Source organism: Plasmodium coatneyi, chromosome 1, assembly GCF_001680005.1.
Source record: "Plasmodium coatneyi strain Hackeri chromosome 1, complete sequence".
Classification (NCBI taxonomy): domain Eukaryota; phylum Apicomplexa; class Aconoidasida; order Haemosporida; family Plasmodiidae; genus Plasmodium; species Plasmodium coatneyi.
The window spans coordinates 1090736-1107996 of NC_033556.1; the positions used below are offsets into that span (position 1 = coordinate 1090736).

The following is a 17261-nucleotide window of genomic DNA, read 5'->3' on the forward strand; positions in this document are numbered from 1 at the left end:
CTGTAAAGAAAGGAAGATTGTGTTAGGGGTGTTTAGTGGAAGGAAGGAACGTTGTTAGTTGGGTGGCGGTTGGTGGAAGGAAGGTTGTTCCTTCACTTTTCCTTCTCCTTCTCTTTCGGGGTCCTTTTTTTTTTTTTTTTTTTTTTGTTTTTTTTTTGTTGTTTTGGTTTTTGTATTACCTGTTTTGGAGCTGGAGGGGATGGAAGGTGGGTATATATCTCCCAGTGCTTTCTGTATTTGTTTGTCCTTATCGAATTTCTCCTTTAACTTCTCCCTCACTTGTTCATTGCCCATTTTACAGGATGAATAATCCTGCTGTGTGCACTCAAAACAGTCAGAATCACCATTGCACGGAGTTTCTTTCTTAATTTCTGCACTTTTACTGAAGGCATGGTTTATGCCTGCCTGTATGCTTATCTTCTGGGTACAAGAATTAGTCTTGTCCTTCATTTTCCTTATGAGTTCATTTAATATGAGGCAGGCTGCAGTCTGTTTAAATGTTCTATTATTCTTCTTACCATCTTTACCTCCCTTATCATGATTTTCATCCTCTTTAATTTGGTAGATATGCTTTAGTCCTGCAGTAATAATCATACAAGCATTACTATCTGCTTCTGTCCATGTGCTGTCTTTTCCCTTAGGGGCACTACAATAAGTGCCCATATTTGATTTATAGGTAGATATGTCTTTAGAGAGTGGATTGATCCTATTCTCGATTTCTTCCCATACTTTTTTCTGCCAATAAAGAAGAAGGAAAGATGGAAAATGCACGTATATTTAATAGTTACGCGGAAGGTTCACTCATTCTTCGTTTCAATAATATAAATTTATTTATGTCTATTGTGCTGCATCTAATTGTAATAAATGGTAACAACACTTACCCAGTCTTTTTCTGCCCTTCCCTTGTCATTATGCCACTTATCTATTACATCCTTTAAGCTTTCCTGTAACTTACCGTCTGTACAAGTAACATCTGTAAGAAAAGGGGGAACAAAAGTGGAAGTAGGAATAAATAGTACTAAGGTAATGGAAGAATGGTAAAATGGTGGTACCGTGGGGTGGTGGTCAACCACCACCACAACAGCCCACCAAACCCCCCTTTATGGTATTGGTGGTGATGGTGGTAGGTGGGTTGTTAGGTGGAAGTGGAAGTCCCAGTTCCAATGAATACCAAAAGTACTCCATTTTTACCTTGCCTATAGGAAGGATGGAAAAAAAAAAAAAATGTATTCTATCTCTGTCACTTTCTTTTTTTTTTTTTCGTACAACTACTTTTTTAAAGCATATATATATATACATATATATATATATATGGACATATATATGTATATATATAAGTTTTCTTAATAGTAACCGTACCCTTCATTTCCTTCATGCGTTACATTCATTCCACGGGGTCCGTAAGTTATTACAGTGTATCTCTTCCTACGTCCACGAACTTTATTAGCTTCATTGCTTGGTTCAGGTTCTGCACTTCGTGCACGACGCACACCACGTGCATCACGTGCACCACTACCAGCATCATGTTCCACTTCCTCCTCTACTTTCGTATGGTCTTGTTGTAATTTACTCTTTCGTGGAGCCATTCTTTCTTTTCTACCAGTTCTTTTCAATAGAATCGTTACTTACTAAATGGAAAATAGTATTTCACTAAGTATCTATATGTGTGTACAACACAACGTACACATACATTCATTCTTTACGTTCTTTTCTTCTGAGAATACTTTTTTTTTCCTTTTTTTTTTTTTTTTTTTTTTTCTTCTTCTTCTTCCTAAAGAAAGAGAAAGCAACCTTCCTTCCATCCCTAAGAGCCCTTCAACCCACCTACCACCCCCAACACCCCTAACAACATTCCTTCCCTAAGGAAGTACCTTCCTTCCACCAACCACCCCAACAACCTTCCCTTCCTCTCTCCACCCTAAGAATCATCCTTCCGCCCCATAAGAATCTAACACCACCTTCCTTCTTTACACCTTCCACCCACATACTACCCCTAAGTACACCCCCCTACACACTTTCTTCCCCCTCTCCTTTCCTTTTTTTTTTTTTTTTTTTTTTTTGTTTCCTTTCTTTTTTATATTTTTTTTTTTCCTTTTTTTTACACCTTTTTTATTTTTTCTTCTTTAAAAAGAAAAAGGAGCAATCTTCCCTTCACCCTAAAATGCATACCTGCACCCCTCTGCACACCTTCTTCAAAATACTTTCTTCATTACACCTTAAAACTTTCTTTTTTTTTCTTCCTTAACAATTCCTTCTTTACACTTTTTTTTTAATCTTCTTTTTCTCTTTAAATCTTCCTTTTTTACACATTTTTTTCTCTACTTTGTTTTTATCTAAACCTTCTTTTTCTTCTACCTTAACCTTCTTCTTCTTACCTAAATCTTTTTTCTTCCTTTTTTCTCCTTTTTTTTTTAATCACCCTTCGGGTGTATTCGTCTCTAAAGGAAGTGACATGCTTTCCTTCAACCCTAATAACATCATTCTAACACCCCTAAAATCCTTCACTCTAATACCCTTACACCCTACCTCTACATCCTTACACCTCTTCATTCTACCACCCTCGACAAACTAACACCCCTTCCATCCACCCCTAACAACCCATCCTTCCACCCCGCTGCACACCTTTCTCCCTACCACACCTAACAAACTTCCTTCAACCCTAACACCCGTAACAAACTTCCTTCCACCTACCACCCACCTAACAACCTTCCTTCCACCTACCACCCACCTAACAACCTTCCTTCCACCTACCACCCACCTAACAACCTTCCTTCCACCTACCACCCACCTAACAACCTTCCTTCCACCTACCACCCACCTAACAACCCACCTACCACCCACCTAACAACCCACCTACCACCCCTAACACAACCTACCTACAGCCCTACCACCGCTAACAGAACCTTCCTTCCACACTACGACCACACTTACACTCCTTTTACCCTAACAGCCTTCCTGCCACCCCTAACAATGATCCTTCCTTCCCCAAAACAACGTTTTTTAACGGTTCGCTATGGTTCGTTACGGTTTGGTACGGTTTGGTCGGGTCCGGTACGGTTCATTTTGTTCCTAAACGTACACTCAAAAGAATACATACCATAAAAGCAACAATAGCAAAACCACAAAGAGGCCAAGAGTATGGTAGTAGTGGACCTACCGAAAGGCCCACAATCACACCTATACAACACAAAGCTAATACATATAAAATGGAAAGGGTCAATACGAGAGGTGATGACAAGAACGGTGACAGCAATGCTCCTCCTTTTCTTGTCCAGAATCTTCTTTCTATAGCATACAACAATTTATTAAAAAATCCCCTGGGCTGGAATAACACTTCTCTTCTTCTGTTATTTGCTTTTCCATTTTTTATATGTGATGTTGTTGAAGAATCATCATAATGATAGTCATCACTTCGCTCCTCAAAGAGACTAACCATAGAACTGTCCATGGAGCAAGTGCTGTCCAGGGAGGAACGGCTATCCATGGAACTGCATCTTGTGGACGGTGATTGAATACTTTCCATGGAACCGCTATCCATAGAGGAACTGCTCTCTGTGCAGCAAGTGCTGTCCAAAGAGCAGCAACTGCTACTGCTACATAAAGAACTGGAACTGCTGTCCATGGAGGAATTGCTGTCCATAGAGCGGTCTATTGCACCGGAGTGGCGACAGTTCTTCCAAAAGGGGTGATGGGAAGCACCATCATTATCCATTTTGGGACGTCCATTGTTACCAATTCTTGCTGCATGGAATTGGTGATATAATTTTTTATCGTTCTGATCAAAGAGGCCACCCATTTCTTCTTTTCGTAAAGGGACGACGTCATCGTTGTTGTTGTTGTTTGATGTACCATCATCATCACGCAAGATGGATTTTAGTGATGTTTTTACACCCATACCAGGGGTGGTACTTCTCTTCTCAGATTCAACACCCTTGGATGATGTGCTTATGGCACTCACCTAAAACAAAAGAAGGTTATTAGATGGTTGGTGGTAGGTGGGTAGTTAGGGTGGTGGAAATTTTTTTTTTTTCAATTTTTCTATTTTAAAAAAGAAAAAAACACAGAAATTTATTATAATAAGAATGTATGTGTGTGTGTAAAATTTCCAAAAAAAAAAAAAATGTAACAATAGCAGCTACAGCTGATCCTATCTTCTTACGTAGTGGTTGGGGTATTGCCAAAGGAGCAGCAGGGTACAGCTGAGTATGGAAAGTTTTGTAGGAAAGTGTGCCATTTTGTTTGTTTCTTCCTCTTTTAAGCGCAAAGGAAGGTTTAAAAGTGGCGATGTTCTTTTTTTTTTTGTTTGCTTCTTTTTTTTTTCTTTTTTGAGTGTGTGTACAAATATATTTTAAAATGAAAAGGAATTTACTATTAGAATGTGCATAATACTAATTAATGCAAAAGTTATGTGGTAATTTGAAATGAGTGCTACATGGTTTTTAGTTATATTCTATACAATTTATGATGATAACATCCTTAATCATCATAATCCCTTTTATGAGAAAAAAAAAAGAGAATGTTACCCCCCCACACACTCTCCATAGTATTCCACACTCCTTCTGATGGTGTAATAAGAGGTGGAGTAGCAAATTATTATGCACATGTGTTTAACAGTGAAACTTTTATACATGTATACACTAAAAAATTCTACCCGTTTTTTTTTTTTTTGTTTTTTTTGGGGGAGATAATGTTAAATATAAAAAAAAAAAAGGAAGAATAAAACAATTTATTATTACTGAACAATCACATAAACAGAAGGGAAGAGGGGAGGATTGTACTGTCAAGCATATACTATAAGCATGCATATATTTCTCCCTTGTATGCATAATTAATGGAAATTCTATGTATATTACGTACGCTTCTTTTCATATCATTTTATATAAATTTACCCTCTTCACAGTATATTTATGAATATACACATCCAGAAAAGGGGAAGGGAAAGGTCGAACGTTCCTCCTTGTACATATATATATGAACTGTATATATGACAACTGTATACTACATATATATATATATATCTGCATTAAAAAAAAATTAGGTGGAGTACTTTTTTCTTTTGGGGCTTAATTCTTTATATATTTTTTTACCTTAATATATATATATGTACAATGTATAATGGCTCCAATGTACATATGTAATGTACATATGTAATGATTTTGATATACATGTACATGTAAGTAATATGTTATCATTACTTGAAAATTAAGGTAAATATATTCTTAAGAAAGAATAAAAAATTCCATTCATTCCACATTAACACTTACAATCCAATCATCATATCATCATAATCATAGAACAGACAAACGAAGATTTTCATATAATACTCCTTATACTGAATATATGAATAAACAAAAATTTTAATGTACATCCATTACACATAAGAAAGTGAACTATAACAATGGCACCAGGAGCGGTAAGGGAAATATAATATTTGGAGGTTGTTGCTCTTTCCTCTTCCTCCTTTGCAATATGAACAGAAATGCATAAAAGGAAGCACATATAATATTTCATATACATCTGTGTGATTGTGGTCTAGCGTAAAATAGAATGAGGGAAATGTGAAAAGAATAAAGGTATATATATATATATTCTTCATTAATTATATATTTATAGGAACCAGATTTAAATAATTTACCTTCACATCAGAAATTCTATAGTAAATTCAATGCGCCTAGTGAGAGTGAATGTAATAACACTGGTGCCAAGCCTGAAGATTTGGAGGGTAAATTACAGGATGACTTCAATGGCTGTGAGCAAATTATTGACGACGCTGATAAAATCGCGAAGGCTTATTGCTACGCATGTAAACTGTATGACCAATCAAAACCAAATTATGATAACACCCCCTGTGAATTTTTTTATTTTTGGTTAGGAGATCAATATGGGAACGACTTAGGTGATAAGTCATTGTATGAACTTTTGAATAAAATTTATCAAACGCTGAATATAACTTCTTATACGAATCCATGTAGAATTTATTACGATGATGTTTCCTGGGACCTTTTTAACCACAGAAAAACAGTATTCGATTATTCCTTCGATCACAAATCCGTACCGGAGTATTTACTGAAGAATGGGCTCAACTGTGAAGACCAGTTGTCCACTTACGTGAACGAAATTGCTTCAGCATGTGACGCTATAAGAACAAGTTGCAAAACAGGGGGGAGTCATGCAAGTGATTCATACTGTTCCGACTTTAATACCATGTATAAGGTACATTGTGATTTAGCGGAAGCGTTACATTTGTATTGTACAGAGGCATCTACCTTAAGGGTAGGTAAGACATATTCTTCCGTAAATCAGAAATTACAAGCCGAACGCGCTAGCCTATCAAAACTGGAGCAGGAAAAAGCGGAAGCGGAAGCAGCAACACAATCCACACAACTCAAATTAAACGAAGCTGTCCATCAAGCCACCACTTCCTCTTCTCTTTCTTCTGCTTTTGGTTCCATAGCACTAATGGAATTACCTGCACTCCTTTTCCTCGCATATAAGGTAAAAACTACAACAATAGTGGTGAAATATAAATAATAGTTGACCTCCTTCCTTCCACCCCTAACAACCTTCCTTCTACCCTACCACCACCCCCAACAATCTTCCTTCGACCCAACCACCCTAACAACCTTCCTTCCACCCTACCACCCCTAACAACCTTCCCTCCACATACCACCTAACAACCTTCCTTCCATCCTTCCACACCTATCACAACATTCCTACCACCCTACCAGCAGCCTAACAACGTTCCTTCCACCACCCCTAACAATTTTCCTTCCCTTTAGTATAAACCGTGGTCTTCTTGGTTTGGTAATCACACTTATGGAAATGAAGGAAGGAGCAACAGAAGAAGGAAAAGAGCAATTGGACAGGACCTTGATGATTTAACAGAAAATAATTCAACATTCGATTCAACGGACGACAGCTCAACAATAGGTCCAACAGAAAGATCCACGGCAACCTCTGCTGCATACGCAAGAGAGTCTAGAACAGGACCTTATACCAGAGGAAGAGCAGGAACAAATGCCAATAATAATAATACACCAGGCCAACATAAAAGAACGAACGTAGGTTATGGTCGGATGTAACACCGTCGTCGTGTAACACCTGGAAGCGAAAAGGAAAAGGAATGTCTTCCTTTCCTTACTTCCCTCCTTAGACCATAGCTTTCCTTCCTTTCCTTCATTTCCCATTTCCTTCTTTTCTTCTTCTTCCTTCATTACTTCTTATTCCTCCCTTTCCTTCTATTCCTTCTTTTTCCTTCTTATTCCTTCCTTTCCTTTCTCCTCCTTAGTCCCTCCTTTCCTTCCTCCTTCCTTAGATCCCTTCCTTTCCTTGCATACATAGACCTTCCTTCCACCTACGACCACCCTAACAAGGCACCTACCACCCCTAAGAACCTTCCTTTCCTTTCCCTTCCTTCCTTCATTCCTTCTTATTACTTCTTTCCTTCTTTCCTTTTCATTGCTTCTTTTCGTTCTTTCCTTCTCCTTAGACCCCTTTCTTCATTCTTTCCTTCCTTTCTTTTATTCCTTCATTCCTTCTTATTCCTTTTAACGTAAAAAAAAAACACAAAAAGGGAAAAGAATTATAAAGATAACAACTTGTGGAAAAGAAAATAAAAAAACAAAAAAAATGAGCATATTAAATGTTCAGTAAGAAAGAAATTTCCTAACGAATAAATGTAGGGTTGAAAATTTTTCTTTTTTTTTCTCTTTCTTTTTGGACCTTATATTGACCACACATGAACAATGTAAACACCTTTGTAGAATACGAAAAATAAAACGAAAATAACGAAAGAAAATGTCAAGGAATAAAGAAAAAATAAAATGAAAGAAAAAAAAATATATATATATTTATAATCATGTTCCTCATTAAATACAAATGAATATACATATTTTAATGGGAAGAGAAAGGAGAAAAAAAATGGGAAAGAAGGCAGTAGAACATTGAGCACATATATGTAAACTATATACTGTACATATGTTCATGATTTTTAGTTAATTCGTTTTAATTACAGTAGAGCACAAATTACCAACGTGGACGCACAAAATTTTCTACGCCAGAAGGAAGGAAGAAAAAAAAGAATGCTATACCCTTATATATACATGTAATAATGGAAGTATACATAAATAAAAATAATATGGTGTGCTGACTAGTCACACATCATATAATACCATAAATGAATAAAAAAAAAAAATAGATGGGGGGCGGAGTGAAAATTTTTTGAATATTTTTTTTTTCGTCGTATATATTTTTAGTACACACTACCCTTTGTTAGTACTTTTTTTGGTTAAGGGAAATAATTTTTCATAATGATCTTGATGTACATGCACATACATACATACATATGTATGTATATATGTGTGTATAGTGTGTTGTTATCTTTATTTGAGAAATTAGAAGGAATATGTACACATACATAAACAATCACAAACAATTTCACAAAGGACTTCACAAACAATCAGTCCCAATGTACACTGCAATAATATAATAATGTAAATGAATAAATAAATAGAGGAAGGAAGGAAGCAACGATATGAGAGAAAAAGAAAGTTTACATCCTTCCTTCCCTATTCCTTAATACTTCCCTTTTTTTTCGGATTCGGAAACATATAAGCGGAATAACACACATTTTTGATCATAAAATTCAAATTATATATGCGGAAAAGGATGTACAATAACAAAAATGACGGTAATACTACTACAGAGAGAAAAATTTTTTTTTTTTTTTTTTTCCTTCCTTCCCTCCACATCAAAATGAATACATACATGATGAGCACATATATTACTTGATGCACAGTATAATAACAGTAATATATACACATAAATATATGTATATTTCCACTGAATTCTATATATTACATATTTATAGAGAATGGACGATCCATCTTTGAATCAATTGCCCTCACGAAAATTATATAGTAAATTTAAGGATGGCAGCTGTTATCGAACCCATAGAACATTCGACGGAAGGAAAAAAAGTGCACTGGAGAAAATTCCCAATGTTGAACACCATGCAGAGAAAATAATGAACGCATGGTGTTACATACTAAGATTGAGGGACTATGACTTAAGCACGTACTACAATGAACGCTGCAGTTTCCTATATTATTTCATAGGAAGTTTATTCCCAGAAGGTTCGGAGAAGTTCCCATTTATAAACCATATGGATGCGGTTATCGATGTACTGAAAGATAGCCTTCGGAGTAATAACTGTGACAGCGAATATCCCGTTACTACCACCAACAGTAGTATTCTGGGGAAAAGAAAAATAATATTCGATTACTGCTACGACCATGATACATTACAGGGCCTTATAAGTAAAAGTGATAACCATTGTTCTAGTAAATATGGTGCCTACCTAAGGAAAGTGGAACAGGCCTATAGGGCTGTTCGCGAAGACTGTTCACGGGAACCCAGTAAGGGCCATGATTATTGTAAGGAGTTTGAAGAGAAGTATGGAAAATGTAATAATCAGAAACAATCACAACCATTAACATGCCCGGAGGAGGAGACGACAATATTAGACAGCGACTCATCAGATGATGACGATGAAAGTCATGAAATATTAGGGGTACGTCCACTTCACTCCACCCCTTCCTTCCACCTACAACCTCCTCCTACATTCGAAGTAGCATGCATATATACATATATATATATATATGTATTTTTGCACATACATTGTTCATTACACTTATAGGACAAACAGCTGAAAAAAGTACAATCAGAATTAAAATACTACAGTGAGTTCAATAAAGGCTCAGAGGGTTGTAATAATAGTAGTATCATCCAAAGTGTAAAGCACATATTAAAGAGAAATATAGTATATGATAATGCTGGCGATAAGATTGTAGGAGGCTGGTGCGCTGCATCCGAAATAAAGGGCCGGAGTACTGTCGAAAATGAATATTGTTATTTCCTATATTATTGGATGGGGGATACATTATTGAGCGGTCAGTGGAATGTTTATGACTTAGGGGACCTTATGATGGATGTTTATGATAAGTTGGGAGAGTGGGAGTCTATAGCGAGTTGCACTAATCTATACCCAAATATTGACAGGGAAAATTTCAAACAGAGGAAACAAATATTTGAATACCTTCAACAATGTAAAATTTTAAAAACACAATTACAACATAGCGAAAAGGCTTCGTCTAACAATAAAGCAAAATGTGAGGAGGGTTATTATACTCACTTAGAGGATGTGAAAAAACATCTTACAGCTGAACACACTAAATGTAATGGAACAGATAAGAAGAGTGATAGTGATGAACCATATTGTACCCATTTCTTAGCAATGTGTAAACAATGTACTCCTGATGAACTATCCAAATTACAATGTGAAAAAGTAGATCCCCCTCCCCCAGCTCCAGCTCCCCAAATTCAGACTCAGGACACTGCAGCACACAATGCATCAACTGGTTCTACACCCAGCACAGCAGATCCAACAATTCCTGCTGCTGTGTCTGGTGGACTTGCTACAATAGGAATACCCGCCATCGCTTTTTTTTTATATAAGGTAATAATTAGAAAAAATATGAATGTTGTACATATATATACATATACGTATATATGTCTACATATATATAATTAGCACACGTATATATGTACATACATATATAACACATATTTGTACATATTTCTACACTAACACCACCCTTCCTCCCCTCCTTTCATCTTATTTCAGTATAATCTCTTACCTTCTTGGATAAGAAGGAACACCTTCTTTGGGAACAACAGCAACAGAAGAAAGGGAAGATTAACCCGGCAACAACACTTCGATACACTCACAGAAGACGACGACATTTCCACAACAATATATACAACAACCGATAATTCTACAATAGACGACGATTCCATGACAGAATATTCTGCTCCACCGTCTGAAAGAAGAAGGAGTAATAATAGGCAACAAGAAAGGCAAAGGAATAGGCATAATAGAAAGAATATACGTTACCAAGCAATATAACATTTCCTCCCTCCCTACACACGGAAGGAAGGGAACAATAAATAACACCGCGCAAAGCGTATAAAATATGTAAGGAGCAAAATGATCCTTCGTCCTTCTTTTTCCGTTATTTTTTTCCCTTTCTTTTCTTTTTTTTTTCTCTTTTTTTTCTTTTTCTTTTTCTTTTTTTTTCTTTCTTTCTTTCTTTTTTTCTTCTTTCCTTTTCATTTGTGTATGTATAAATAGCTAAATAAAGGAAAATAATCCCAAGAATGTGCTAAGGAAGTTCAAAAAAAGAAAAAGGGAAAAAAAGAGAAAAAAAAAAAAGAAAAGAAAGGGGAAAAAAAAGAGAACACTTTCCAAAAAATATAGATTGAGCATGTATGTGGTAACAATATTTTTTTAATGAAGCAACTCCTTCCCCCAATTCCTTTCACCCCTCCTCTTAATTATAAAAATAAAACATATAAATGAATAGAATACATGCTAAAAAATTTTTCGGCTTCCCCTAAGAAACTTACTCTCCCTTCTATATGTATACATAACAAATAAGTGATATGAGCAGTAATGTAATGCTTGGAACTATTACCTATCATATAATATAATAGAATTAGGAAATAATGTATGGGCGGAGTGATAAAATTTTTGAATATTTTTTTTTTTCGTCGTATATATTTTGTAGTACACTACACTTTGTTCGTACTTTTTTTGGTTAAGGGAAATAATTTTTCATAATGATCTTGACAAATGAACATGCACATACATATGTACATATATACATGTAGAATATGTTGTTTTTATTTGATAAATTAAAAGGAATGTGTATATTGAGTGGAAGGAAGAACATGAGAAATTTTGATATTCATTTATGATCATGCAAAGAAAAGGAAGGAACAAAGCAAAAATTTTTTTTTTTTTTTTTTCGTACTTTTCCCCTATTATAAGGTTTGCGAATGTAATAAAGGGGGACAGTCTTAAGCACAAATTCTTTATATACACACATAGAAATATGTACATGTGAACCAAATGGCGCCGGACGATGCAATATTAACGGTTCGTTCACACCCCAACTCCTCCCCTTCCTTTCCTTTTATTAAATGTGAATAATTATATACTAAACATACAGTACTTTGTGTACAGTGTCGTACATTTGGACGACGCACATACACGCACATATATATAAACATACACATACATGAATATACACAAATACATCTATTTTGTTCCTTATATTTTTTGGTAGGAAAAACTTTTGAAAAATTTATCCTCCATAAAAATGTATCAGAAGTTAGATACAGAAGCTCAGAGTTATAATGGGGGAGGTTGCAATAAAAGTATAATGGAAGGAATAAAAACGTATACTGAGGATCCTAGTACTGAAAATAGAATTATGAAAGCACTATGTTATGTATATGAAATGGATGACAGCAGACGTAACAGTGAAGGATGGTGTTATTGGTTTTATTATTGGGTAGGAGATATATTGTCAAATAAATTGGAAGACTTAGAGTTTGGGGCTGCTATGAAGAGTTTCCATTATAACATAAAGCCTCAACGAGGGAAACATAAGTGTGAGTTCATGTATACAGATAGTGAAGAATTGTTCAAAGAGTTAAAGAGGTTGTTTGATTATAAGAAGGATGAGAATACTATAAGAACACAATTAGGAGAAGAAGGGGAACGGAAACTGTGTAATCAGAAGTACCGTACATATTTGAAAAATATAAGGGAAGCATATGCCAAAGTGAAGGAAAAGTGTACAGACAAACATAATAGAGAATGCCATACCGAGTTTAAAACATTATTTCCGGATTACGACACTAATAGTGAATTAAAACTGAATTGTGAATTAACAGACCAGACAAAAACAATTACACAAACATCCGACTCCGCTGTCGATGGAACTGGTACTGCTTCCATTGCAGTTCCTTCTGCATTGGTCATCACAATAGGCCTTCCTACAATCGTCGTTTTCTTTTTATACAAAGTAAGTATAATTAACATAATTACAACAATTATAATATATATATATATATATATTCCCTATATATATAACATACATATGTAAATACATATACATATATATATTTATATGCATATATATGTCTACATACATATTCCTTACTTTCCACCCCCCTCCTTCCATCCACCCTTCTTCCTTTCTTTCTTTCCACTCCCTTTTTTATTTTTAGTATAATCTTTTACCTGATTGGTTCCATAACACATTTAAGGGAGGAAGAAGGAACAGCAGAAGAGGGAAAAGATCCGCCATCAGACGTAACTTCGACACTTCCACGGATGACAATTCCACCGAGTTGTCAACAATAGGTTCCACAATTGGTGGCTCCACAACAATAGCAGATTCGACAGATGGAGATTGTACCATATATGATCGTGGTAGGCCAACATCACAACCCACAAGAAGGAATAATAGAAGGATCGGGCAACATAGAAATATTAGTTATCAACGTATGTGATGTCTACCATTAAATGTAATGCACCGTTGTATGTAACATTGGAAAAGTGTGTCCCTCTCTCCCACACCTCAGGAGGAGGTGATATAAATAACCACGCACAGATCATACAGTGTGAAAAGGGTAAATTGGCTTTTTTTCCATTTGTTCCTTTCCTTTTTTTTTTTTCCTTTTTCGTTGATTCCTTTTTTTTCCATTCTTTAATATGCATAAAACACTTTTTCAAAGGTGAGTTCTTTTTCTTCTTCGTGCCCCGCTTCTTTGGGAGAGTATATTCTTTCCCTTTCATGCAGAGTTATTCAAAAACATACAAATGAATGAAAGAAAAAAAAGAAGTAGAAGAAAATAGAAAGGGACGGAAAAAGGAAGTAGTTTCTATTTTTGAGTGATCATAAACAAGGGAAGGTATAATATAAAGAATTATTATAGGAATATATATATCTCTTTCTGTAAAAGGTACTTTGTGCAAAATTTTTTTTTTTTTCATGCCACATATATAGTACATTTCATTCCATAAAATTTTTGTATTCTTCTCTTTTTGTGCATATTGATGAATATGTGCACACTTAAAGAATAGAGAAGAATGCTGTGCATGAACTATACAATATATGTGCGCGAACAATTTTTAATAAATCACCTGAACAACAGTGCAACACAAATTATGTGACATAGGCAGAAATTTTTTTTCCGATGAAAATTTCGCCCCTCTTATATATATAGTAACGGAGAACTATAAATAGTAATATAATGTTTCCAAACAATGACCATACACAAATACAATAATATAATGCATGTATAAAGGGGAAATGTATGGAACAATTTTAATTTCTTCCCTTCCTTATTTTATTATTTTAACATATTCGTACATATTTCACTCTAACTCTCTGTACATGATGATTTGATACATGTATATATGTAATGTATTATAAATGTTTAAAAAATCAACAGTGTACATTGCTGGAAAAAGGAATAAAATTTTGGACACGCCTTCATGCATAATCATTATCATAGAACGTGCGCAGAAAAGTTCTCATATATGGAATATTCCGAATTTTTTTTTTTGGGCGGGGGGGAAAAAATATATATATAAACACCGTGTTTCTAACATAAATTTTATTACTTACAAAAGCAATGTACAAATGTGAACAATGACACCAGAACCATCCAAAGGACCACTAACGGTTAGCACTACTACTACCACTACTTCTTCTTCGTCCATTATTCAAAGTAGTGTGGATACATACATACACATATTATTCATATTATTCATGTGTAATAATTTATCCTACTATATATAGTAAAAATGTAGGAAGGTACATGGGAGTACATATATATATATTCATGTATTCCATTAAAAAATTGCATTTTTGTAGGAGGAAAATTTGAAGGGCTTAACGTCAAGAAGGAAATATTCTGAACTGAACGTAGGGTTAAGTTCTTATAGCTCAATCTGTCCTGGATTGAAAGATAAGGAGACTGAAATAAAGAGTACATTGGGAAACCATGATAGTGAGGGGAAATATGCAAAGAAGATAGTTGGAGCTTACTGTGATGCATCCACCATAGCAGGTAGTCAATCCTATAGTGAGCCATGTCAATATTTCTATTATTGGTTATGGGATCTATTAACTAACCAATTAAAGATTACGCCACCTTTGGAAATTATGAAAAAGATCTACGGAGCATTTGAAGGTCTTTCTGTTCAGATGGCGTGTAAAAATATAAACGAAAATATAACTGACGAAACTATATTCCCTCATATGAAAACACATTTCGACTATTACCAAGACTATGATACTATAATGCAGCACTTAGGGTATGGTGGTAGTGGTGGTGTTAGTGGTGGTACAAAGACTTGTGATTCAACCTATCACAAACACCTCGATGCCATTAAAGACGCATGTAAAGCTATAGAAGAGGATTGCAAAAAAGAGGGGGGGCCACAGAAGAGTGGTAAGTATTGTAGCCCGCTTCAAGCGGCGGCCAACGCGGACGGAGCAGCTGGAAAATACTGTAAACGGGACAAACTGGAAGAACTGAAATGTAACCTTCCCAAACCCAAACCAAATCCTAATCCAAACCAAGCTGGAAGCAGCGGTTCCTTTAGTGATGCGGATTTACAGAGTACAGGTGGTGCCGCTACACCTACTGCTGTGTCTGCTGCCGCCGCTATGCCTTCCATATTTGCCGCACTCGGTCTACCAACAATCGCCTTCCTTCTATATAAAGTAAGTAGTGCAATTAACATTATAATTTCAATTACAAAAATTATAATTATAAGTACATAATTATAATTATAATTACCACCACCACAATATTATCACCATAATGTTACCACTACCAAAGTAATAATTACCACCACCCAAACCACTATGTACTTGAAATATGTCTACATACATATACATATGTATATATGTACCTATATCTCTATATACATATATATGGACATATATATATATATGTATGTAGACATATTTCCATCCTTCCTTCCATACACCCCTTCCCTCCTCTTTTGCCTTAACAACCTTCGTAGTACAAACTTTTACCTTCTGGAATAAAGAACTTCCTCGGAAGCAGTAGCAAAAGTAGCAATAATAATAGAAGGAGAGGAAGATCTGTCAGGAGGCGGAACTTCGACGACACACTCACAGAAGACACCTTAACAGCAGATAGTTCAACAGAATACTCCACACATAGTTCCACGATAGGTGACGATTCGACAGATGATCATTCTAACATATATGATCGTGGTAGATCACCACGACGTGTTGGAAGAAGGACAAATAATAATAATACAACCAGTCGTCGTCCAAGGAATATCAGTTATCAAGCAATGTAATGTTCCTCCTTCCCCATCCCTCCGACCTTGTCCATAACTACAGTAATGTTATAATATTCCACACATACATATATATAAAAAAAGAGAACAAATATGTTTTTCCAGTTCACATAAATTGTTCACTAATTTATGAATGGGTGGATGTACCACCATTATTACTTTTACACATATATACATAAATATATTTAATTTAAAAAGGGAAAATAAAAAAAATAAGAGGAAAAAAATGTTATTCAACACTTACAACTTTGCAACTTACAACTTATAATTTACAACTTACAACTTATAATTTACAACTTACAACTTACACACCTAGAACTTACAACTTTGCAACTTTACAACTTACATACTTACAAGGTACAACTTATAAATTTATATTTGGATTAGGATTTTTGTATTATGATTTATATTTAGACTAGGATATGGATTTGTATTTATAATTTATAATTTGTGTCTTTTGTATTTGGATCGTTGGATATATTTTTTTCTTGCTCTACAATAGTAGAAACCGCATAGTGCACCTAACATGAGGAATCCTATTATTGCAAGAGATGTGCCCAACACTATCGAACTTATTGAATCTTGTGGAACAAGAAAACCAACAGCTTCTTTAGATACTGCCTTTCCTGCTTTTACTGCTATTACAGCTTTGAAATCTTCTACAGCATTCAAAGATGCTGTAGCTTCTGGAGATTGCAGAAATGCACTGAGGGCAGATAGAATAATCTCCACATTTTTGCTCACATAAAGCAAAATAAATAATGAAAGTGCCACCATAACTACTATAAGTAGTAATAAACTTCTATGTTTAAATTTTCCATATTTACATTTTTTATATAACCTTCGACATTTATCTCGCAAAGTGGTATTCTTCTTTCTATGTGGTAAATTACATGAATTTATTCCTAAATTTGAATTTTTAGGTGATTCATTTGGGAAGGTGTTTCTAAAGGGGTCATTATTACTGTTTTCATTATAAAATGAGCTTTGCAACGTTGTTCTA

The 17261-nt window shown here is 35.1% G+C and overlaps 1 protein-coding gene across 1 annotated transcript; it reads right to left on the reverse strand.

Moving 5' to 3' along the window:
- Window positions 1-54: 54 nt before the first annotated feature.
- On the reverse strand, window positions 55-1586 carry PCOAH_00002210 (SICA antigen; the record flags this gene model as incomplete). Its single annotated transcript, XM_020057038.1, has 4 exons — window positions 55-735; window positions 882-973; window positions 1095-1196; window positions 1517-1586. 4 exons carry the CDS (start codon window positions 1584-1586, stop codon window positions 55-57), a joined length of 945 nt encoding a protein of 314 aa, XP_019912568.1.
- Window positions 1587-17261: the final 15675 nt, after the last annotated feature.